This window comes from Erigeron canadensis, chromosome 2 (assembly GCF_010389155.1).
Source record: "Erigeron canadensis isolate Cc75 chromosome 2, C_canadensis_v1, whole genome shotgun sequence".
NCBI classification, from domain to species: Eukaryota; Viridiplantae; Streptophyta; class Magnoliopsida; order Asterales; family Asteraceae; genus Erigeron; species Erigeron canadensis.
The window spans coordinates 5,659,461-5,684,646 of record NC_057762.1 but is presented as its reverse complement, the minus strand read 5'-3'; the positions used below and the strand labels follow the sequence as shown (position 1 = coordinate 5,684,646).

Sequence of the window (25,186 nt, the reverse complement as noted above, 5' to 3'; positions counted from 1 at the left end):
GCTAATTGAAAGTGCAAAGAGAAGAAAGTTTGGATGTGTCAGGCTCAGTTTTCCATTGGATGTGGTGTCTAAGCCTATTTCTTTCTGATTTAAATTCTCAAGTTTGGATGGAGGAATGTTTTCCCTCATGTTAGTACCATTCTGGGCACATCACTCAAACATATATACATATATACATACAAATACGTGAAGAATAAGGGTGTATATCAAACTAACTTTATTTACTTGTTATTGTGATACATAAACTATGACTCTATGAGTATATGACATCTATATAACCGTTTACAACTGTTTCTTAACTGACTTCTATCAAATAACCAAGTGTCATGTTAATACAGAGGCCATTATTTTGACATAACTTGTTGGTCTCCGGCCCTAGTTCTTGACCCATTTAAACAATGAGCATAATCATAAGTATAATACAAAGGGTAGGGTTAACGTGAGAACTATGAATATGTAGAGAACCATGAGAACCACTAGTTTTCCTCCTTTTTTTTTCTTTTTTTGTGGTTTTTAATTTTTTTTTTCATTTTTTGAAACTTTTTTTTGTTTTTTATTTTCTTTTAACAAAAATCCATTCAAAAAAAAAATAAAAATATATATTTTTTTTTTGTAAAACATCATATGGGTTACGTGTTAAGAAAACGTATGGATACGGCACAGGCGTTGCCCTCATCCGTTCTAAAGGGGTTGTCACCGGACGCATATGGAAATGGTATGGATTTGATGGGCGGCGATCCAAGAGATGGTGGCGGTTTGATACGGTACGGGCGTAGCCCTTAACTCTAAGGGCAAAGCTTTTAAAGATGATTTTTTAATGGTTCTCACAGTTCTCACCATGTATGCTTTTAAAGATGATTTACAAGGTATTATACTAATTACTCCGTACTTTATTTGTCATTAAATTCCAACTTTGAGTAATTCCGTTAACTTTGTGCTTGTAACCTACGAACTTAACATTGTTCACATATTAAAAATAAAAATTGGACTTTGCGTTAGGGATGTTTAATATGTTTACAATTTATATATACTCAAGCTGAATCTGCTAGTTGTTTTTAAAACATTTTTAAGAAACAATTGTCAAATATATTGCGCATTGGGCCAATACTATTTAGTAAAACAATAAAATTTGTAAATTTTTTTTCCGAATAACATATTTAGAATTCCTTCAACTCACCATATAAAGGCGAAAACACTCAGTGTCAATTACATCGTTTTAACCGGGCTAATGTACAGTAGAGCACAATCCTCTGATCAGCACCAAGATTTGAACTCTAAAAATACTCGAATACCTCGTTATGCCTTTAACGGGTTCGTTCATCGTGAGAGTTGGGCCAATGTTGTGATTTTGGGCTTTTAATTAATTAAAGCCCAACCCAATTAAGAAAGAAAAAGTGGAGGGAATGATTCCGGTACACAAATAGATTCTTTCACACCGAGGATCTCGATTTCCATCAAACATTTTGACTCTCTTTCTTTCTCCAACCCAAACCTCCTTCTTCTTCTTCTTCTTCACACACACACTATCAAACATCATGAAAACAACCTCAGATGACAAAGTTGTCTCCGTCATCATGGTCGGTGGTCCAACCAAAGGTACCCTCAACCACCCCAATTCTCTATTTTTCATAATTTTATTCTTTCTTTTATATTCAATTCCTAGGAAGTTTTCATCTTAGATATACATGACATATATATATAATATATCTGTTTGTAATATTAACAGGTACTCGATTTCGGCCACTTTCTTTCAATACTCCAAAACCTCTTTTTCCTTTAGCTGGTCAGCCCATGGTTCATCATCCTATTTCTGCTTGTAAATCGGTACTTCTTTTTTTCTGATTAGTTTGTTTTAAGTTTTTACCCATTTTGACCCACATTTGAATTAAATTGTAGTTTTTGTATATATATGTATTATTAATATAATGTAGATCCCTAATTTGGCAAGGATTTTCTTAATTGGATTTCATGAAGAAAGGGAATTTGCATTATATGTTTCATCGATTTCCAGTGAACTTAATATCCCAGTCAGGTGATTGTGTTATCTACTGATATTTTGTGTTTTTTTTAACGTTTTTTCGCGTGTTTTAAAGGGTATGTTTATCGAGTATATTTTTGTTATTATAGGTATTTAAAAGAAGACAAACCTCATGGATCAGCTGGTGGTCTTTATTACTTTAGAGATCTGATTATGGAGGACAACCCGGTAACTACTCGAGTTATTTTTCTGTTCACTTTACTTTTTTGTGTAGTAACGACGTTTTGAGAGATATGTTATGTTGTGAATTTGTATGTTTTGTTGCAGTCACATATCTTTTTGTTAAACTGTGATGTGTGTTGCAGCTTTCCGCTACCAGAAATGCTTGGTTAGCTACCTTTACTTATAAAAGTTTTTGAATGATTATATTTGCTTATAATATAATATGTCGTGCTGGTTACTAAATGTTCTGATTTTCTGCTTTTTTCTAGATGCTCATAGAAGGTATGGTGGTATGGGAACCTTATTAGTTATAAAGGTGGGTTTTTTTTAGTAAATCTTGTACTGTGTTCGGATAAAGATGCTAGATTATAAGACTAAGTTCGGCTGTTGAAATACTGATCAGGTTTCTGCTGAGTCTGCCAGTGAATTTGGTGAATTGGTTGCTGATCCAGATACCAAGGAGCTTTTGCATTACACCGAGAAACCTGAAACTTTTGTAAGAATGTCTTTGTAAAAGAAGTTTGCATTAAGTAGCTTTTGGTTGCTTTTGAAGCGACTTAGTTTCTTGTTAGCTTGTCTTGTTTGTAGTTGTCTCAGTTGTGTATCCTTAAAATTCTTTTCATTAATTGCAGGTAAGTGATCTCATAAACTGCGGTGTTTACATTTTCACCCCGGAAATATTCAATGTCATTCAGGATATACGTACAAACCGTGAAGACAGAGGTTAGCTTTTTTACTTATTGTCTTGTTAGTAAGATATTAAAGAGTCCTATACTAGTCATGAACATTTGTGGTATTGATGTGATTTCATATAGAACTGCATGACGTTTAAATTTCCAATATACATAGCAATTAGATTTTGGATTGATGAAACTAATTCTAATTCATTTGTTGGTACATGGAGGCAGGGGGCTAAAATAAGTAGAATTTAGAAATATCAAGTTTGTGGAATGTAACTTAGGGGTTCATAGTACTCAAAATGTAGACATGGTCAATCAGTTAGAAAAGATTATCAAATGGCAACACTTTGGGCCTTGGGGGGCTTGGGCCATCTTTGAGGAAGTACTGCAAACACTCTTTCTACTTGAAAGTTAAAGTTTGCAGCAAAAACCACATTTTGAACCTTTGTGATTATGTAGTACTCCCTCCGTCCATATTTTTTCTCCACATATAACAACAATTTGATTTATGGTATATGCAATTAATGTAGTGTTTGGTTGTGTGGAATGTCGTTTTTACTGTTGCAATTCTGAAATTGCTTTTAAAACTTAGTTTATGATGATGGTAATATTTAAGGACAAACATAGGGAAAATAGTAACTAATCGCTATCCATTTTTAAATGAATAGTAATATAGACAATAAAATTGGGACGAAGGGATCACAAATCTATTAGCTAATGTAAGCATGGTAATGAAGATGAGATAATGTTGGAACATCTAATGCTCCAAGAATGTATCTGATAGTCTGATACAAATCTGTGCCACAAATTGCAGAAGTAGTGTAAGCATAAATGACATTCTTTTGAAAATGAACAACTAAGATATCTGTTTATTTTCTCTTTGATCTCATTCCAACCTTTCTTTCCTTTCTGAACTTATTTTCCGTTGCAGCTAACCTGCACAATTTATCCAGCTTTGAGGCCCTTCGGTTAACAAAGTAAGATCCCACGATTATGTTTTCATGTCTTTTTTCTTTATTGGGAGCATTTGGTTTGTTAAACTTCAAATAAAACAACAGGACACCTGCTAAGGATTTTGTTCGATTGGATCAAGATATCTTGTCACCTCTTGCTGGAAAGAAGCAATTATACACTTATGAGACGATGGATTTCTGGGAACAGATTAAAACTCCAGCGTATGTATGGTTATATATATATTTTGGTTTATAGTTTTTGGCGTTACATCATTCCTGACCCTTAAATTCTTTAGAATGTCATTGAAATGCTCTGCTCTGTATCTTGCCCAATTCCGATACAAAACTCCTGGTCTCTTGGCTTGTGGCGATGGAACCAAGAGCCCGACAGTCGTTGGTGATGTTTATATTCATCCATCAGCTAAAGTACATCCAACTGCAAAGGTCGACTCTTCTCATATATTTTTTAGTGCCAGTATACATTTTGTAACTGAAATTTTTGTTATTTTTTGTTTATTGCTATTCTATATTATTGACATGCTATACGAAGTATTCACTACCTCTGTTGTTAACTGTTGGAACAGATTGGTCCAAACGTTTCCATCTCAGCCAATGTTCGAATTGCTGCAGGCGTGAGGCTGATGAGTTGTATTATCTTAGATGATGCTGAAATACAGGTAGATGAGTGGTCTCCGAACTTTGACCTATATTGTGAACTAACTGCATCTAATTATGTGTTGTCTTTAAAGGAAAATGCATTTGTGATGTACGCAATCATTGGCTGGAAGTCATCTTTAGGGAAATGGTCCCGTGTTCAGGCATGTTTTGTTTATCTTCATTTTAATTACTTTTTCTATGTTTTTCCTTTTGTTTTAAAACTTGTATTGACTAATGAAATCTTTGACTTCATCAGGGTGATGGAGATTACAATTCAAAACTAGGAATAACCATTCTTGGTATGCCGCCTTGACCTTTTATCTCATATTCTTTGTGTATCATTCATGGTGGGTTGAGTAACTTGTCAAAATGATAATTTTCAAAAAACCTTTTTGCTGTTTTCTGTAAGTTTTTTTTGTTGTTAACTTGTTCAACAGTTACTCCAAAGAATGTTGAATATGATTGAAGGAACCGTATTTGTTTAGTCATCTAAACTTTCTTTTATTTGCAAAGTACTAATAATCCAACTTTTTGATAACGATTTTAGTAGTTCCATGCATTTGGTTACATTTCAAATAGCTTAAGTTATTTGACATGCTATACATAAATATTACCTAAAATGGACATATATATAGTTCAGTGAATCTAAAGGCCGCCTCGAAATCTCTTAAGTATGTGTTTGTTGGTGCAGGAGAAGCAGTGACAGTTGAAGATGAAGTTGTTGTGGTTAACAGCATTGTTCTTCCAAACAAAATTCTCAATATTAGCGTACAGGAGGAAATCATCCTCTAGACATCTAACTCACAGACCGCCATTTCAGATGCTTGCTTAAGATATGCTTTCACTTGGGAAGGATAACAAACCTTGCACTTCCCTCACTTTCTTATGACACCTGCATCTCAGTTGTATAATCATGGCCATAATGTCTTTAGGTGTCTTATTATCGGCTTGAGTAATTTCGGTATTGTGTTTCCTCAAATGAGTTTGTAAGAAATTCAAGACTTGCATGATAACTAGGCTATACAGTTTTGAAGTTGTTTAGGTCTTAGATTTAGCTTTTTTCATTTTAAATACTTGTTCAGGACTAAAGGTAAAGCAGTGAGAAAACACTGATTCACAGCTGACGAGTCAACTTTTGTATTGCATTACTTGTAACAATACCATATCAACAATCCTCAGATTATACAAAATCATGTAAATACATATACAAATTACTCAGTAACTGGTTTGGTAAATCCTGCTGTTCTACACTTGCTCATATAGTTCAACACTGAATATATATACTTATCCTAACAGAAGAAGATTGTTACTCCAATGAATCATTTGTAGTAACAAACGGTGACATGCAAAGATTAACTCTTAAAGAAAGGCATCTCCTTCTTCTTCAACTAATCTACATCACCCTTGTTACTTGTTAGTGAGGAAGGAATGCACAACCATAGACACACGCAAAGATGACTCGAAATCCAAACAGAAAGGAAAAGAGAATTTTAAGCAGCAGCCACATGAAGCCGAGGGTTATGAACCCAACATTTCCATCTCGAGCATCGACTTACCAGTCTGAAGTAATGAAACCCATCAGATGAAGTCATGAAGTGGAATTTCAATTGAATTTATGACATTGCGTTTAATAAGTGAGGAGTAATTAAATACTCTTCTCACCTTTCTTATTTTAAGATTGTTCTTCCCAGAGTGTTACCCTATATATATATATAGGGTAAAGTTATTTTGAGAACCTTTTTTTTACGAGAACCTTTGAAAACTTTTCAGATCAAGCCCAACCGATTATTGTTTTTTAATTGTATACTAAATAACTTATGTGTAATTTTAAAGTTTATAATTGTGTGGAGGCATGGATTATCATCCGTTATACAATTATATGAAGCTTGGAATTCTTGATCACATGTGCACGGATATTGCTATGATTATGCAAATCGATCACATGTAATCATAACAATATTCGTGCACATATGATCGAGAATCCAAATCTCCGTATAATTGTATAACGGATGATAATCCATTCTTCCACACAATTATAAACTTTAAAATTACATAAGTTATTCAGAAAACATTCAAAAAACAGTTTTCATGTAAAGAATAATCATTGGTTAGACTAGATTTGAAAAGTTCTCAAAGGTTCTCGCAAAAAAAAGTTCTCAATATAACTTTTCACTATATATATACCAAATGATCCTTTTGATCAAAACTTGAAGCAAACATGTAACTGTTTATTTAGATCAGATATATTAAATGGTACCAACCTTCAGTTGAGTTATTCTATTAATAAAGATTGGACATAATTTCTTAAGACATGACTAATCACAAATAATAACCAAACAGTTCATGTGCTAAGCATGAAACACATCAGACATGTTTTTCAACAATCATTTGGTGTTTTCCAAACATAATAATAGTTTCTAAAACTTGCCCAACACTGGCTTTTTAATCTTACAAAAGCAAATGCAATCTCAAACCAACTGGTTATTTGTTTTATGCAAACCAAAGTTTATTTTGGGTCTGTAAAGAAGGAATTGATGTTTGGCATGATCTCGGGACTCTTGTTGCGAACAAATTTCCTTAGAGGATGCTCAGCATATCTCTCCCCTTCAGCAAAGTTGTCCAGTATACCAGCAGCTCTATTTTCCTTGGTCACTCTATATAATGCCATAGAACATGTATGTCAGTGTAATTGCAAATTTGAATACCTCTCAATGACTTTGGGGTAGTTCATGATCTTGAGTAATAAAATCAACAAAGAACATAGATATCCAACAATATGCAGTACCATATGTAAGGACTCTGACATCGAACTCAAAGTGACTAATAACTATGACAGAAAACCCAAGAAAATCAAGAGGGAAAAGCATGAAGGTAAGCCTTAAGAACAAACTAAAAATCATGTTCTTTGAGAAATCTAAGACCAACTTGCAATCAAGAGGCAAAAGCATGAAGGTAAGCCTTAAGAGCAACAAACTAAAAATCATGTTCTTTAAGCAAACTAATACCGACTTGCAATCAAGAGGCAAAAGCATGAAGGTAAGCCTTAAGAACAACAAACTTAAAATCATGTTCTTTGAGCAATCTAAGACCGACTTGCAATCATTTTACTATCACAACTATTAGTGTACAAAATAACTAAAGATTTAATGGCTGCTATATATGACTTCACGGACTTCAACCCTACTGCACACGTAGAAGAAAACCTAGTTTGCTTGAAAATATTGAAGTGTATATCCTTAAACCCTTGAGAAGTTTGTAGAAAGAAGAGAAAAAAAATATAAAAAAAAAAAATCCATCAGGACAAACATATTGAAAGAAAATGCTATATATGAGTCCATGTATAGGTGTTACCTTGCATCACTATGTTTCAGTATGCAAGTTTGTAAGTTGATTATTTGTTAGCCCACTTGATAGAACTCATGCCTCTTGGAAAAAAGTCCAAGGTTCAATCCTTGTCATAGATGTATTTGGATATATTTGGGATAGTCTAGGAATACGAGGAAAAAAGGTGCAACGTTTAGCCATCCAACAAAAAATGATTTGTCAATCTTAAAATAATTAACAAAGCACGCTTTGTTGACATCATTATTTAATTAATCCTAACCAATTAGAACACTTGATTACTCGTTAATTCACCAAATCATTTTTTATGTCATTATATTTTTTATGAAAGGTATCCATATCAAAGATCGGTAAAATTAACAAAATACTTGAAGTTGACTTAAACTAGGAACAATGAATCTGCAAAAAAAATAATCAAACGAGCTTAAACTAGAATAAGATAAATATTCCGGTAGAGAACTTATCCAATAGTATATAAAACAATTGATATATGCTTATTTTCAGCAAAACAAATAACCACACATTTTCCGTTAACTAACTTTGAAGAATTGGATCGAAATTGGATTGCTATTCAAGTCGCTATATAATCACAAAGAAATGCCATCGATAATCTTATAATCCAAACACACAATAATCTGGGTGCTAAGATCCAAAGTCGAGAGGGAAACAGCCCAGATCGTACGCTAAGGTCCCTAAGCAGCACTTCGAAAGCAACCATTTCCTCCTTAACTGTTTACTACTAAAATCTAGGCTAAAAAACGAAATATTCCAAAAAAGGTAACAATTTTACATATATTTCTTATTTTGGGGAACATAAAATATTTTTTAAGAAATAAAAGAGCAAAAGAAACTAAAAATGAAAAATTTTAAAATTTTCTATTTTAATGATTGATTATTAGAAATAAAAGATATATACCAATGGATAAAAGATAACTGTTGTGATATAAAAAAAAATACGCTTTGCTATGGTTACAACTCAGCCATATTGATATTGATAGTTAGACTAAAAATTTATTATGCTAAGTGGATACTTAATTGTCACAATTACAATGAAAAAATTCATGAAAGTGACACATAGGACAAAATCCTATATGGCAATCTTTGGAGGTTACCACATGAGATCTTGAAGATAGAAATTTATATAGAGATATCGAGATTATATTACCTTTTTCTTATAAAGATTAAACTTCTAATCTTTTCTCGTTCAATTTTTTTTTCCCAGTGGCGTAGTATGTAGGTAAGGGTGGCCAAGGCCCAACCCCCAAAATCTAACCACCATATGTTTTACGTTTACTTTTGTGTGTTTATGAGTATTGGTCTACCATATTTTTACTTTGGCCCAGTCATACCCACAATGGCAACTCTGTTTTGTATGACAAAAAAAAAAAAATTAAGGGTTTCAATTAACTCTAATAAGTTAGGAAATAAACTAGAAGCTCAAAAGGCAAATATCAAACAATCACTTTTTGAGGGATTTGGGGTTTGACGGTAGTCTTCCATTCTTCACGAGTTCACAGATGAGAGTTTCATCCATTGAATGATTTTTTTTCTTGCTAATCAAGATTCAACAATCAATTAATTTGGTATTTCTCAATATTTGATCTTATATATTACAATATTGTTTATGTTTATAGTTTACCACTAATGATAATTGTGAAATGTAAAATGTAATTTGTGGTCAAGCTTTAGTTGTATTATAATCTATTCCACTCACATTAAACTAATTCATTTTTTGGTTAACAACTTAATATAGACATATAATGTGACTTCACTAGCTTGTAAATTAGATGGATATTAATGACTTATGAGACTAATCTAATCAGACTAAAACATTGTCCGTACTAAATTACTAATACATTGTGGATTATAAAATTTGTACAGCCTTGGCAACAAAGCAAAAAAGGTTAGATTCATTTTTTGGCACCCCCTCACCAAAATCCTTGCCTGATTTTACATATTTAGAAAAGTTAGGCAAATTACCTTTTTTTCAATAATTTCATCTTTTTTATATCATCTTCACTATTAACTATTTCCTCTAATTATCCTTTATTGCTTGGAAAAATTGTAATATAGTTGTCATCCAAAGATGGACCTAACCATTAAGCCATAGCAATCGAAATTAGCTTGAAATAAATTATCTATAATCTCTTATAAAACGTATTGGATTCTCTATTTTAGGAAATTCAGCAATCTTTTCATTATCCCCATATCTCCCCTAATTCACACATTACCTCTAATTCTATATCTCTAAACAGTAAACACAATATCTAACACACATTCACTTCTTTTTCTCCTATCTATTTACACACGCATATCGATTCCTTTACCTCCTCCACTATTTTATATTATCATCACCGTTTAACCGCCGCAACACACGGGCACCAACCCTCGTCTAATCTAATATAAATAAATATCTATTAAAGTCCTAGAATAGATTTATATAAAAAACTAAATAAAATAAATATATATAGAAGAATAAAAAATAAAAATAAACACCTGACTTCAGGATTGCCGCTGATATTTCGGACCAACTGCATGCCGCAGATTCCGACGGCAACGCCAAGAGCAGCAAACAGAGGATAAACCTGTCAGATATAAACATACATCCATCAGATCTGATTTATAATCCATCCATCACAATTCTATCGATACATATATATATATATGAAATTGATGTAAAACGGTAGATAAAAATTCGATTGTTACAAACCTCGGGCCTTAACCAGCGCTTAAGTGCTGATGAAGAAGACATCTTTGAGTAACGCCGGCGGACGGAAGTCAATGGGCGGAAAAAAGAAAGGTGGTTTTGGATGGGCGAAAATGAAAGAGAAATGGGAGACCTATACTACTTGTTCCGACTTGGCAACTAATTTATATATTATCTTTACCTTTATCAGCCAATGGGGAGCCAACTAGCCAAGTGGAGTGTTTTATTTCACCCCCTTCATCTATTCAAGTTTGTCATATATAGTTTTATTAGTTTAGAGATGGTTATGTATTTGTCTATTGATGTTGTTCACTAAATGAGTACAGTAAAACTTCTTTTATAATCGAGATAATTTATCAATTTAAATATTATTATATTAATAGTTCATATGGCCGCGTAATACGGCGGCGATTGTGGTAGTGGCGTAGGGTGGTGGTGGTGCCAGCAACAGTGGCGATGACGGGTGATGACGGCGGCAATGGTGGTTAATGTAAAAGTAATTGATGTTAAAGGTGGTAGTGTAGTTATCTTAAGGGTTTAAGGGTTTATGTTGTAAATTACTTCATTAAGGGTATTATAGGTATATTAGGTAAAAATGTGTAAATTAGTGAATAAAAAAAAGGGTATTTTCAATGGTTCAAAGTTATAATTTGAGAAAAAGGGGAAAGGTTAATGCTTTATATAATAGTATAGATACATTAATAATTTATTAATTTAGAGTTCTCTTGAGATTAATATATATACACAATGATTTCAAAAAAGAGTTATCTTTTATTATACTAAAGCACAATTACTCTAATAACTTATTGAGCAATCACAGCTCTCGATTATTTAAAGTTGACCATTGCTTTCAATTTTGACTTTAATTTACATTTTTATTTTGTTTTTCATCATAAATTTACACTTTTTACCTAGTGATTTTAATATATTAAATAAATAATCATTGTTAATATATATCTAATAAAATAATAGTTAATATTTATCCAAGAAAATAATAACTAATATATATTCAATTGAATAATAACTAATATATATCCAATAGTATGTTCTATCATAAAAACATAAAATTAATTAATTAAAAAAATAATAAAATTTGATGTAAATATATTAACATTTTAAGAACAACTTCGATGAATATATTTGAAAAAAATATTTTAATATAAAACTCAAAGTGTTGATATATTGATCAATTTTTATTACTCAAAGTAGTATATTATGTTTTAAATTATAATAAAAAATCTAATATTAATAACACCGTAAGCCCCGTGTATTAGACACGAGCCTAAAACAGTTAAACTAATAACTTATTCACCAATCACATCGCTCAATTTCGTTAAATTGATTCTCGCATATGTCATCATTATCCTAATAATCATTATTAATATTTGTAACAAAAGTCTCACTAATTTACACTTTTTTGTTTTCCATCAATAATTTATATTTTTTAGCCCTAAAAACTTAATTTATACTTTTTATAATATTTAGTCCCATCAACTTGAGAATATTTTTTATAATATTTCATCATTTAACTAATTTGTTTATTGGCCAATCACAATCTCGATTTTTCTCTATTTTTTCACAAGTATGTTTAATATCACATTATGAGTATAACTAGTTTCAAAATTTTTATAATGTAGAAAATATTGTAACATTTGTCTTGTGGAGTGACTATGGCAAACGAATCCATCAATATGTTTCATGTAATTATTGTATTACAACTTGCGAAGTATAACAATTGGAATCGTATATCTTCAAAATTATAGGCTTTTATGACTTAAATAGTTAAATGTATAAAGATCTGATATTAATAATATCGTAAGTCCCGTGTCCAGTGTTGGACACGGGTCTAAATTCTAGTTAGTTATCATGCTATTGTTTAATCGATAGGTCTAAATTATAATTGTCACAAGTTATTGAACAAATTATTGATTTTATAAAAGTTATTAATTTATCGAATATTAATTTGAAAATTCTTATATGTTTAATTATATGAGAAGATTATTCCGGCAATGCGGCGGCATCGACGGGTGGAGTCGGTGTTGGTGACCTAACAATGTGTTTATTAATTTAAAAGTAATTGATTTACTGGGGATAATGTAAAAATAATTAATTTCATTAAAGATATTATAGGTGTATTAACTGAGGATATTTAAATTAATTAGTAAAAGAGATGAGTAATTTAAGTATTTCAAATGCTGAAAGTTAAAGAATAAAGAATATGTGGTTTACTTTATAAGAGAGTATAGATATAGATCGTTTAGAAAAAAAAATACTTATGTGATTGTTTATACAATATTGCCATCCCTTTAAAGTTATTATCATGTTTTTTGTTTAAATGAAGTTATATTATTCTTACTAAACAAATGTTTGGACAATACAACGAAAATGGTGGTAACAACAGTATGATGATGTAGCGAGTAGCGATTGTTGGTTGAGTAGCGATTGTTGGTGGTTGCATCGTAAAAGAGTAATGTGGCTTGACGTAAAAGAGACTAATTCAAATATTTTATGAGTTATAGGTAGATACAGTTAATTATTCTTATCAAAGATATTATATGTACATTAAGTGTAGATATTTAAATTTAAATTTATAAAAAATAAAAAAAATGCAATTTGAGCAAATCAATTTGGAGTTGGTTTTCTAAAATTGAAATACCACTAAACTCGAATTTATGGTGAAAAAAATAAATAAATCATTATTTATACGAAAAATAAATAAATAAATCATTATTTATACTACTCTATCTATACTCCCTCTTATAAAGGAAACTAGCTTTAAGTAATTAAGAACCTAATAGGTCCCTCAACTTAATATATCTTTCTATACCCACGTCTACAGTTGGTCTAAACTACACTTACGGAAACTTTACACCCTCAATTATATCTCCCAAATCTATCGCTATCACACATACAAAAAAACCTAGTTTTCTCATGCGATCGTTTTCCCCTAAGCCGCAACAACGCGCGGACACAAGACTAGTAAAGTATAAAGCAAACTACTCCTCCCCTTTAAGTAATTAATATTTTGAAATAACCATATTACTCTTCTTCTTTATTCACTAATTTAAACATCTTCACCTATTTAGCTATAACATCCTTAATGAAATAGATTAAAACATAGACTAGAAGTGTACCCGCGCGTTGCGGCGGTATTTAAAAAACGGTAATTAAGTGTAGGGGTACTGTTTTGTCACATGAATGAATCTAGCTACGAATAATATAAATGACCCACATGATTGCTATAAGATAGAACAGTATGAGATATACCAACTATATTTGATCTTCATACACACAAACACAATAGTCAATGGTAAAATTTGCTATATATAAAATTTTGCTCGATAAACAAAGTATAAATTTAAATTAATGATCGAAGACTGACAGAGTGGTTTTGTGTATACCAATCATCAACGTTGATCAACATATCTCCATCCGAGGTATCCAAAGGCAGCTATATAACTTTGCGATTTGTAATAAAATAACCACCAAGACCACCTGTTGCTCTTTGAAAATTAGCATAATAATAGGTACTAATATCACATTATGCAATTAAATGTAATATTTTACCAAAAATAAGATGAAATCAAGCATATAATGTATGTATACCAAAAATACATGTTTACCGAAAATAAGGATATCAATTTTTTTCTTCTTCTAAATTTAAGTCTTTATCAAAAAACTTAAGCTATCTCCAATGGGGTGCCCTTGGGTGCTCTTGGATATCCTTTGCCATTGAAGCTTGTCTAAAACTAAGGATTTTTTGAAGGATGCCCTTACCTAAGAGCATATTCTTACTTGTCCTTACCTAGTATATTTTTGTTTTTAGTGGAGGTAAAAGGATATGTAAGAATGTTTGTATGATTGAAGATAAAATTATAAGATTTGAATGATTTGTAAGGATGTATAAGGATTTGTAAGGATATGATGTGACAGCTCAAGGACGCCTAAGGGCATCCTTAGCATTGGAGATAGCCTTATATCTATCCTATACTATCTAATTAAACAAATCACCCCTTTTTTTTCCTTAAACTTTTTACATTTGAAAAAAAAAAAACAAAAATATCTTTCTCCTTTATTCACTAATTTAAACATCTCCATCCAATATACCTATAATACTTTTAATTACTACAATATCACATTTAACATCAATTACTTTTTACATTCACCACCATCACCGCCCCAATTATAGTCCCCACTACCGCCCCCACCACCTCACCACCACCACCTCCGCCATCACTACCCCCACCATCGTCGCATTACACGGACATAAATCTAGTATACAAAATATTGTAGCACTAAAAGTATTATATTAGTAACAAAAATATATGGTTACATATAAGCTCCAAAGAGATCGAATAATTAATTTGCTACAATAGAATATATATAAAAATAAAATATTCACAAAGTATTAACAATAAATAAATGTGAGAAATAAATCTTACAAAAAATAAAAATGAAAAAACCTTACCTAACTATCAACCATGGTCCATGGTATTCCAAAGGATCCGATCTGTTAACAATAACAATACAAAAAAAAAGAATCATATATAGATACATATCGAGATGCCGTTCTAAAAACAAATACACATCGAGATATAGAACGATATAATGTTCCCTTCCGTAGCCACCCCTATTGAAGAACCTGCAAAAGAATGTGAGTAAAAAAAAGATAAAGTTGAATCATTCATATAGGTGGCGTTGATGGCTCTTATAGAGGTGGTGGTGGTGGTTTAGATAAAGGTAATGATTGGCGGCGGGGCAGCTTAGATAAGGGTGTCGATTGGCGGTAGATTGTGGTGGTGGAGAGGGGGAATGGAGGTGTGTCGATGGTGGCGAAGAAGAGGTGGGTGGGACGGGTCGGGTGGGTAAATGTGTGTTTTATTGATGATAGGTCTGTCTAAATGCAATGTCTACGGGAGTAAAAATTGGTTGGATTATTTTGAGTAGATGAGATAGGTAGGTTGCAAGAGATGTAAAATGTCCAAGGGCAATTTGGGGTTTTCAAAGACAGAATTTCTTAAATTAAAAAAAGGCCCTTTTGTGTTATTAGGTAGTATATATAATCTTATCCTTAAAAAACCATATTAAACACTCTTACAAAATCCTCGTGTGACCAGAATGTTCACAGGAATAGAGACAAGGTGTTTTGCCAATATAGGTTTCCTTTGGAATTGAAGTTGTGTATATAAAGAGGCATGTTGTAGGGCCCAATTTTGTCGTTCAAAAAAAAAAAAAATTATATTCACCACCACCGTCACTGCCGCGCATCATCGTTACACTGACGCCATCATCACACCTTAGTTGCTACTACCATTCCCGCAATATCATGAGGGCATCTCTCTCTAGTGAATTTGTAAAATAGATTAAGCGGGGGCCTTTTCTATCATTTAGGTAAAAACTGGAAGCAGCCTCTCTACTTAGGTAGAGGTAAGGTCTGCTTACATTTTAACCTCCCCATACACCGTCGAGGTATTGGGACTCAAAACCCGCGGAAGCGGGACATTACATTCTAGATTAAAAATCATAAAAACGTGTTTATTGAGAAAACCCCTAACAAAACACTCGAAAACCCCTCTTCGGCTTCGCGGCCGGACCACCAATAACCACCGTAACTCCACCATTCCAAATGACATTATTATCCAAACTTTTGCTATTTCATCAACTGACCAACCTCCCAATCAACCACCACAATAAACCACCACCATCTCCCTCACTCCCTTTCCTTTCCGCCACTTTACACAACCGCCGTTGTCATTCCACCGCCTTAAACTGCCGTACCTCCGGTGGCGACGATTTTCTATCAACTAATTCATTCTACCGTGAATTCTCCGTCATAGCTAACATGTTAAAAAAAATTGAACCGTTAGATACTTCTGTTATATCTAACGGCGTTTCTGATTCCGTTATTAACGCAATGAAACAAATGATAGCAGCTATGTTAGGCTTGATTCCTTTTGAAGAACTTTCCGTTACTGTTACGGTTTCGAAACGTCATCTTGTTCGTTTATTAGCTTCTTCTGTTATCACAGGGTCAGTTTATGTATCTATACGTGTATCTATATATATATATATATTTAATTGTACAGTTTTTTTTTTTTATTGATTTAAATGATTGATGTGTGTGTGTTGTTTAGGTATACTTTATGGAATGCTGATTATAGGATTAGGTTACTTAGAAACTTTGAAAAAAATTCAGCCGATACGTCGAATAGGATGAATTCCGGTGGTTGTGATGATGCGTTAGAGGTTCGGATTGGCAAGAATAGCAAAGCGTGTTTTGAAGAGTTGGAGAGATTGAAATTGCAATGTTGTTTGGATGATTTGTCTAATGACGCTGTAAATTATATTCAAAAGTTGGAATTGGAGTTATCTACGGCCACGAAGGTAAGGCTTTTTGTATGTTTATTGTAAATTTGTAAATTGTAACTGGAAATTTATGTTACGGTTAGATATTTTATGGACATTATGTTGAATAGGTTCTAGATAAAGAAAAGTGTATATATAGAGTTCATCGTTAGGGATATTGGCGTTGAAATGTATCAAACTATACGCAAATGTATATAGTATGTATATAGGGATAATGCAAATTTCCCTTCAGCATTACTCGAAAGTTAGGCTCCAGTCAAGATTGGTGATGGCAGACTGATAGACATAGAATTCGTTGGTATTTGATCGCTACCTTATTCACAAAGAGATTGCCTAGGCCCTAGGGACCTTAGCTTACAATCTGGGTTGTTTCCCTCCCTACTTTCAAATTTAGCACCCAAAAAGCCTGTCTGTACAAACAATCTAGGCCTGTATTTTAGAAATCTCCTTGGTGTTGCTCAGGTGAAATGCGGCCACGTGCTATATCGGAGATCTGTCTGTTCATGCCAGAAGTTAAGACTTAAGATTAAGTCATTGTTAGTAGCTCCGGTAGCTGATTTATAAACCTATTCCTTGAAGGGGAAGGACTGAATCATTTGCGTAACACTAATCTGGTAGAACTAAAAGGTAGCCGATTCCCTGTAGGGAAAGGACTGAATCATTTACTATGTCTATGCGTTATCGGTTGAGAAATAACATCCATTTTGGTATTTGTGCTGTGCTTGAGGTAAAATCTGGACGATCACCATCAGCTAACCATGAGCATGGGTCAAAAACCGACCTGGCCCGGTTTGGACCGAAACCTGAAAATGTAAGAAAATCAAAACTGAAGCGCGGCCTGTTAACCTGTCGGGCTGTTCGGTCCTGGTTTGAACCAAAAATTGGTTTTGGACTGGTTAGCTTCGGGTCTCGGGTTTCCGGGCTCAAATCCCATCCTTACCATCAGCTATAAACATCTAGTTGCTTTTCAGTTTTGCCTTGCCTTCGTGTAATGAAAGCTAGGATCACAACACCTAATATGATGTAAGGTCGCACGCCGTGGTCATTCACCCAATCACCCTTATACATCATCTAAGATTGGTAGTATGAGTTGAAAATGATGCATGTGGCTTGAAAACGAAGACCTTATTTCAAGGAAAGGAATGATCCAGGAATGTTCACTTTCTCTAATCTCTGTATAACATAGTGTGATCGAGAGTCTGTGATGTATGCATCATGGTATCAACTCATCTCACCTTAATAGAACTCATAGAAGAATCAGAAGTTAAATACCTTCTAAATGAGTTATGGGCTACTAACAGCTCCCACCACCATTTTAAGTTGATCTGCAAGTAAATGGGCTGGTCTATTGATTTGGGCTTGATGTGTTACAGTTACATATCTTACTGATTTTTTTAAAATCCATCTCAGGAGCTGCATACTCAAAAGCAAGAAACTATGCGGATTGTATATACAAGAGAAAGTAGTAATGATCTCTTAAAGTACTTGCGCTCACTGGATTCAGACATGGTAATTACTAATTATAATAATTTGGTTAGTGTAGTTTTTTAACATCCTTACCAAGCTGGAACTCGTTCGTCTATATTGGTTTAACAGGTAAATGAGCTATCAAGACCGTCATCTTCAGAGGTAAAGGAAGTTCTACAGCAACTTGTACATTGTACATCAAGAAAAGTATTTAAAGAAGACATAACCACTAGGTCAATGGGGGATTCAGAAGTAAGAGTTCAAGAAAATTACCAAAATGGCAATGTTATCTTCTGTGAAACACAGGATTATCTTGGGAAACTACTTTTCTGGTTAGTATAGCATCATTTTAACATATTACAGTTTATTTTTAAATTACCCGGTTTTTTTTCATTACGGACAGCGTGGATGCTATCCTTCTAATTCATCTTTGCCTTGATCATACAATATTCGAATACAGTTTTATGCATTTATAGCAAATAGTGACTTTTGTTCATGTTTGTTGTTGTCATGTTATGAAATGGATAAACGTATTGCGTATGGCCTCCACTTGACTTTTGTAATTAATGTCATTTTCTACAGGTGTATGCTACTAGGTCATCAATTGAGATGTTTGGAGAACAGGCTGTACCTGAGTTGTGCAGCTGGCTTCTAGTGATATCATCCAAATGTAAGATAATGTATGCTGTTTTCTTTCTTTCTTTTTTTTTTTTTAATTACTTTTCGGTTACTTTGCAGGATATATTGTAGTAAAACAGTAAATGGGTAAAACATAGTTGATGAGTAATTAGACCGTAATTTTCTTGAACATCAAACCTTTGCTTCTGGCAAAGTATACCATTACAAAATCGAACTGTTAGTGCTCAAGTTTAATTATGCCACCACAAGATTGGATATGTAATTTTTTTCTTCTAATGTTCATGTATAGATATACAAAAGAATCAATGTTCATCAAACAAAATTTGAAGATAAAGTAACCATATACAAAAGAAAGAAAAAATGAATTAAATTACAAATAACCAAGATACAAGATCTTTATCACCATCATCACTATCTTCTTCGTCATCATCTAAGTTGTTCTTTAGAGTGTCTATAAAGATCATAAGGCGACCATAGCTCATCAACTGGACACGGATCACCCGCATCTAGCCTCGCCCACGGTTTCCCTTTCCCACTCCAATGCAACAAACTTATCGGACCAGGATGTAGTGACCGACAACTGTGAACCCTGTTGTTCCCACCTAGCCCGTGTTGGTTCCATCTATGATCGATCTCCGCCACATCACCACCAAACACCAACAAAAACGGCGGCAACGAACCCAACTCGTATATCCTCTCCTCCTTTTGAATCTCCATCCATTTCTCAATTCTTCCCCTATAATCTTCCTTCCTCCACTTCGCCAAATCCATCACCATTACCCCTGTATTAAAGTAACAAGGCTTCTTTCCTTCAAAAACACTCGACAAACTCGAATCATACCAAAATCTATCAGTAAAATACTTCGTGAAATTCGCGTGACAATAAACAGGAGCTCCAATTCCTTTCGACCCAGTCAATGAAACGGACCAGAGCTTCTGTATATCATCAACAAGTATAATATCCGAATCCAAATAAATCACCCGGGTTACACTCGAATCAATTATATCAGCCAAGTAAGTCCTGACATAATTCAAAGGGTCTTCAAGTGCTTCACGAATCGAAGACGATATCAAATTCTTGACTAAGCTATCATCAAACCCATAAACCTTGAAATCCAAAGATGGAAATATGGTTTTGATGACTTTTGTCAATTCTTTCGGGCTAGGCGATTTCGATTCGGATGCAATGAAGTGAAAGTATAGGTTTTCAGGACAAGAAGTATGTTTAAGTATGGAATGAACAGCAGCTACTGATCCTCTTAAGTAGTTAAAATCAAGAGTCATGGCTACATGTATAACAAATGGCCCATAATTTGTATTTTCACCCAATACTCCACATTGAGCACCATTTCTATACTCTGGTGCTTCATTGTATAATTCCACATTATTACTACTTTCTTCAATCTTGGAAACTTTCACATCTTCTTTTACTACATGTGTTTCATGAACTAAACGAATCGCATTTGTCGATACAAGAAACGAAGAAATAATGATCAGCACAAAAACAACACCCCCAGCTTGATATCGAAGCATATCATAAAACTCTTTTTCTTTTTCAATTCAGAGGTGTTCCAAAATCAGAGGTTAAGTTTAAAGCGGTGGTCTGGTCTGATTCAGATGGAACTTGTGTTTTTGTGTTGTTGGGTTTTCAATTAATGTTGAATTGAAAGAAAAATAAATAAAAGGTGGTGTGTAAAAGTATATATTCAACAGGGGGGAAGAAACGCGTTTTGTTTGGAACGCGGAAGGGGTGAGAATGGGATTTTGGGAATAGTTGAAGGTGGTAATATGGAAAATAAGGAGTGGGTTTTTGAATTGAAAATTATAAAGTGGAAGGTTCGAGGAGAGTGTGACAATGAATTAGGTCTGTATTTGTATCATTGATAACCATGTTACCACGTGCCTTGTTGTGTTAAATTATTTCATATTCCATCTTTCAACTTACAATATATGTTTGATTGTATATTTTATGACTATATTCCTGTAACTACTTGTTTTTCTTTATTCTTTTATCTATATAATTTATATATAGTTGGTGATTATTGGTTTGCTGTTCTTAAAATAGCAACATGATTCTATTCTATTAAATAAAATTGTCAATGGACCGAATTAATATGATAAAGCATTATGTTTATGTTTGTCCATTTAAGTTTCTGTAAATGTGCATGAACACTAAACTCGGCTTTAGTGTTCATGTTTCATTAAGAGAACAAATACATTAAATGTATGAGTCTTTGTATTCTGTTTGTGTTCATGTATGTTCTTTTTATGTTAGTCCATTTGATAAGATAAACGAGTTAGATATGTAAAATAGCCTTAACAGATAATTTATTTCGGTTGAACAAGATATATGTTCATGTTTGTTCAGTTAAACGAATGAGAACTCTTCTTCATGTTTGGTCACTTACTAGATAAACGAACTTAATGATTTTCAAGCCAAATCATTTATGTAATCTTTTCTTTATCCGTGAACTCACTAGAAATCTTCATAAACCACCTAAAACCCGAGGAAATACAGGGAACTGTCGCAATACGCATGCATCTTGCTAAACTGTTAATATATTGTGTAAAACTGTAGACCATTAATTTTTGTTAAATATAAATATATCAAACGAAGTAAATTATTTCCTAAACATTTATTGTCTTCTGCAGTTCTCTTTGATTCCACTAAAATAAGTTTTATCCTTTTTTATTTTAATAAGAGTATTCCTTATGTTAATGATCTGTACATCACTTAATTTTAGTCGTACCCTACTAAATGTGCATAAGGATGTTGTATTGTATAACACTGTAAAACATGATTGGCACCCTTTAATTGTGATAAAATGACACTTTTGTCTCTCAATTAATTTGCCAAACTTTTGATTTTATCCATTATATCATAGTTTATAACTTGCAGAGACCTAGAATTGTTTTTTCCAATTTGATCCTTACTTTTTCAAAATGCTCGGAAGTTTTTTTTTTTTTTAATTAAATTTTTCTACCTTAGAAATAAAGTTATATATATATATATCTCATCTTAAGACTGAATTAACAATGGTAATAATAGACTTACTATAGTTAATATAATTTGTTGGTAACTTATTCTCTGGTTTCCAAATGTGGACTTACTGAATAATACAAATAATGAGACCAGGTTGTTCCCACTTTTCACTTTCCACGTATAAATTTTCTTTTGTATTATAATGCATATTTGACAATTAAAATATCAAAAGTGAATAAAATATTTTAAAAAGTATAAATTCACTGAATCTAATTCAGGTTTACCGTATTTAACCAATCACATGTTTATTTATGGTTTCCAGAGTTCACACCGACTTTTACTAAAGATGCCCTTAGACTTTGTAACCACGTATTCTTTGTTTCAAACTTTCAGTTACAAAACATAGATTCATGATTATATACTTATGTTGACTTAGGCTGGACGAAAAGAATTTGATAAAAAGTTAGAAACTTTGACCGGTTGGCTATGATATACAACGAAGAATATATGTTTTCTTCATCACCATAAAACATTTCCCATAAAGTTTGACTTCGACCATGACAAAATTTCCTACATTTTGTAACGATGATAACCTTACCAAGTGCCTTTGGAATAGTCTATATGAAGATACCCGTCAGTCAATAAGTTGTAAATTCGAGACAAACTCATGAATTCGGGTATTTACCTCTTCGGACGTGTGTGGGCCGTGTTATCGCAACCTTGGTCTCAAGGGGTGCTCCAGGTTCCAAACTCTAACATACCGCCGCTTGGATGTCACTGCCAGAGTTCGAGTCACTAACCAATTAATACGTGAATATGTCGCATTGTCGCTCTAAAAAAATGACAAACTGAAAATACTTATACACCTAAGTGTTTGTGTGATAAATTTATCTGGTAATTTATTTCAGCTAAGTAGTAAATAGTGTCAAATTCATTGTTAACAAAACTCAATAAGGTATTTATGTGTTATGATGTAGGGGTGTTGATCGATCAGGTTATTCGGGTTTTAAGTTATTTGGTTCGGGTTATTCGGGTTTTGAAAAATAATAAGTTCATCCGTAACTCAAACCAAATAATTAATTAAATAGATAAGTTATAAACTATTCAAAATAATATAAAACACTTAATTAATTAAACAATTTTGACAATATATAATGCAAAACTATTGAAGTAAAACTTAATTAAGCTATTATTATATAAAATATTAATACAAGACGTATATAGTATAACTATTATACTCATAATGTAGTAATATTTTTGTATAATACTAACAAAGGCAAAACGGTATGTTTGATTTTTGTCTACCATAATACTTACAATAACCGAGCAGGAATCATATTTGGAAAAGTATAAATAAAAGCACAAAGATTGAGTCAACTATATAATACTCCTATAAATATTACATAGATAAAAAAAATGAAACTTTTTATATGGGTTATTCAGATTAACCCAAATAAAAAAATATCACCCATAACCCAAACCAATTAAATTTATATGTGTTTGGTTAACCAAATAATGAACTTGAAACCCGAATAACCCAACCCATATGACCCAAACCCATTCGGGTTGGGTCAGGTTAATTAGGTATGGTTTTTTTCAACACCCCTAGATGTATATTTCTTAGTCATTTTTAGCAAAACATTATAAAATGTTGAGGTAATTAATTGGAGATTATAGATTCGAGCTAATAAAAATGTTGAGGTAATTAATTGGAGATTATAGATTCGAGCTAATAAAATGTATCAATTTTTTATTTAGAACAACAAATGTTAGATGTTAATGAATTGAACTCTAACAGTGACGTACAAGGTGAACAATATGCTGAAAAATAAAACTCGCACTCTCTTACGGAACAGAAGTGATAAACATGTATTCCTACACCACAGGGAAACAAGATTTAATATTAGGTCTTTAAACTAACATTTTTTCCGACAAGTGTTTCAAAGAGGGTCCCAACTGACCACTAGATGTTCGGTATTAGCATCTAATTATTGGATTCCTGTTAACAGAGATTTTATATATTTTATACTTGCTTACGAATAAATTGGATATATTATAAGGAAATATGAATTTTAGTGTTGGCGAGGCGTGGAATTATATGAGGAGGCAAATGTCACAGCTTACAATTGTAGATGGTCAGAGCAAAAGAATATTTGAAGCCACCAGCCCACCACCCATTCTTTGTTTTTATCTTATTTTCAATATTGCATGTGTCTGATTTTTAAATTCACATTATGACAAAAATGTTTTCATATATGGATGTACACAATATATGATCATGTCTTACTTTTTACTGACTTGGTCCTCATTACCCACATGGTAATTTGTTTTTCTTTTTTTATGTTGTCTATGTTAAAAGGCGACTAGAATAGAATGTCTTTCGCTTTTTTAAATTGAAGGACCACATAAATCAAAATAGGATGGTTATCTTAACCCGATTCCATTACATTCAATCCAAATACTATTTTATAAAGTATTTTGTCTTTTTTTTTTAAAGAAAAGATTATTTGAACTAACAAAAATACTCATATTATTTATTCACTAATTTAAACCTCTACTTAATATACCTATAATAACCTTAAATCTCAATCACTCATTTTTTTTTCTCTCCTCAAATCTCAACCACTCATTTTTTTCTCTCTCCTTAAATTCCAACCACTCTATGACTTGACCTATCACCCCTACCATCTCACCGTCACAACGTGCGGACACTATCTCTCGTTAAAATAACAAAGAAAACCCTAAAACCCCAATTATCTAAAATTATTATGGTTCCTAGATAAAATTTGATTACTTAGAATTTGACATTATTATCTCAAGTTTGCTAGCTGGGGTAAATCATTATATGTAGGGTTGTAAACGGTTTGGTTCGGTTAGCTAGAAATTTTAAACCGTTTTTTCGGTTTCGGTTCGGTTAGGTAAAAATTTTGAACCGTTTTTTCGGGTTATCCGCAAATCGATTACCCAAAATCGCCAGTTAACTTCAATTCGATTTTCGGTTAACCATTTATTAAAGTCATATTAATATAAAGTTTAAAGTTTCAATTATAATAGTTAATTTACATTATAACATATATTTATACAATCTAAGTTTATGTCTAAGAGTATTATTACTTACAATGTTCTCTATATGATATTACTATATTTTAGATAAATATTTTAAACAAAATTAACAATTTTTACTAAAAAATG

At 32.5% G+C, this 25,186-nt stretch overlaps 4 protein-coding genes across 6 annotated transcripts; 2 read left to right on the top strand and 2 right to left on the bottom strand.

The window, feature by feature from the left end:
* The first annotated feature begins 1,445 nt into the window (after nucleotides 1–1,445).
* Nucleotides 1,446–5,708, top strand: LOC122588453 (mannose-1-phosphate guanyltransferase alpha-like). Its single transcript, XM_043760576.1, has 15 exons — nucleotides 1,446–1,596; nucleotides 1,727–1,824; nucleotides 1,932–2,032; nucleotides 2,128–2,206; nucleotides 2,306–2,366; nucleotides 2,470–2,516; nucleotides 2,604–2,696; nucleotides 2,833–2,923; nucleotides 3,812–3,857; nucleotides 3,939–4,055; nucleotides 4,130–4,277; nucleotides 4,418–4,510; nucleotides 4,583–4,651; nucleotides 4,747–4,789; nucleotides 5,182–5,708. The coding sequence occupies exons 1-15, from the start codon at nucleotides 1,536–1,538 to the stop codon at nucleotides 5,280–5,282; spliced, it is 1,248 nt and encodes a 415-aa protein (XP_043616511.1). The 5' UTR covers nucleotides 1,446–1,535; the 3' UTR covers nucleotides 5,283–5,708.
* Nucleotides 5,709–6,790: 1,082 nt separating this feature from the next.
* On the bottom strand, nucleotides 6,791–10,696 carry LOC122588458. The gene is made up of 3 exons (XM_043760584.1): nucleotides 10,543–10,696; nucleotides 10,329–10,417; nucleotides 6,791–7,144 (listed from the first exon to the last, which is right to left on the bottom strand). Exons 1-3 carry the CDS (start codon nucleotides 10,582–10,584, stop codon nucleotides 6,997–6,999), a joined length of 279 nt encoding a protein of 92 aa, XP_043616519.1. The 5' UTR covers nucleotides 10,585–10,696; the 3' UTR covers nucleotides 6,791–6,996.
* Nucleotides 10,697–16,100: 5,404 nt separating this feature from the next.
* LOC122588455 lies at nucleotides 16,101–19,180 on the top strand. Of its 3 annotated transcripts, XM_043760579.1 has the most exons (6): nucleotides 16,101–16,569; nucleotides 16,674–16,923; nucleotides 18,316–18,414; nucleotides 18,502–18,704; nucleotides 18,955–19,042; nucleotides 19,111–19,180. In XM_043760579.1, exons 1-5 carry the CDS (start codon nucleotides 16,166–16,168, stop codon nucleotides 19,025–19,027), a joined length of 1,029 nt encoding a protein of 342 aa, XP_043616514.1. In that variant the 5' UTR covers nucleotides 16,101–16,165; the 3' UTR covers nucleotides 19,028–19,042; nucleotides 19,111–19,180. The 3 variants fall into 3 exon arrangements, with proteins under 3 accessions (XP_043616514.1, XP_043616513.1, XP_043616515.1); XM_043760578.1 differs by having other exon boundaries at nucleotides 18,955–19,180; XM_043760580.1 differs by lacking the exons at nucleotides 18,955–19,042; nucleotides 19,111–19,180 and having other exon boundaries at nucleotides 18,502–18,534; nucleotides 18,606–18,695.
* An 81-nt stretch (nucleotides 19,181–19,261) lies between these two features.
* LOC122588454 (probable galacturonosyltransferase-like 10) lies at nucleotides 19,262–20,720 on the bottom strand. Its single transcript, XM_043760577.1, has one exon. It carries the CDS (start codon nucleotides 20,542–20,544, stop codon nucleotides 19,438–19,440), a length of 1,107 nt encoding a protein of 368 aa, XP_043616512.1. The 5' UTR covers nucleotides 20,545–20,720; the 3' UTR covers nucleotides 19,262–19,437.
* Nucleotides 20,721–25,186: the final 4,466 nt, after the last annotated feature.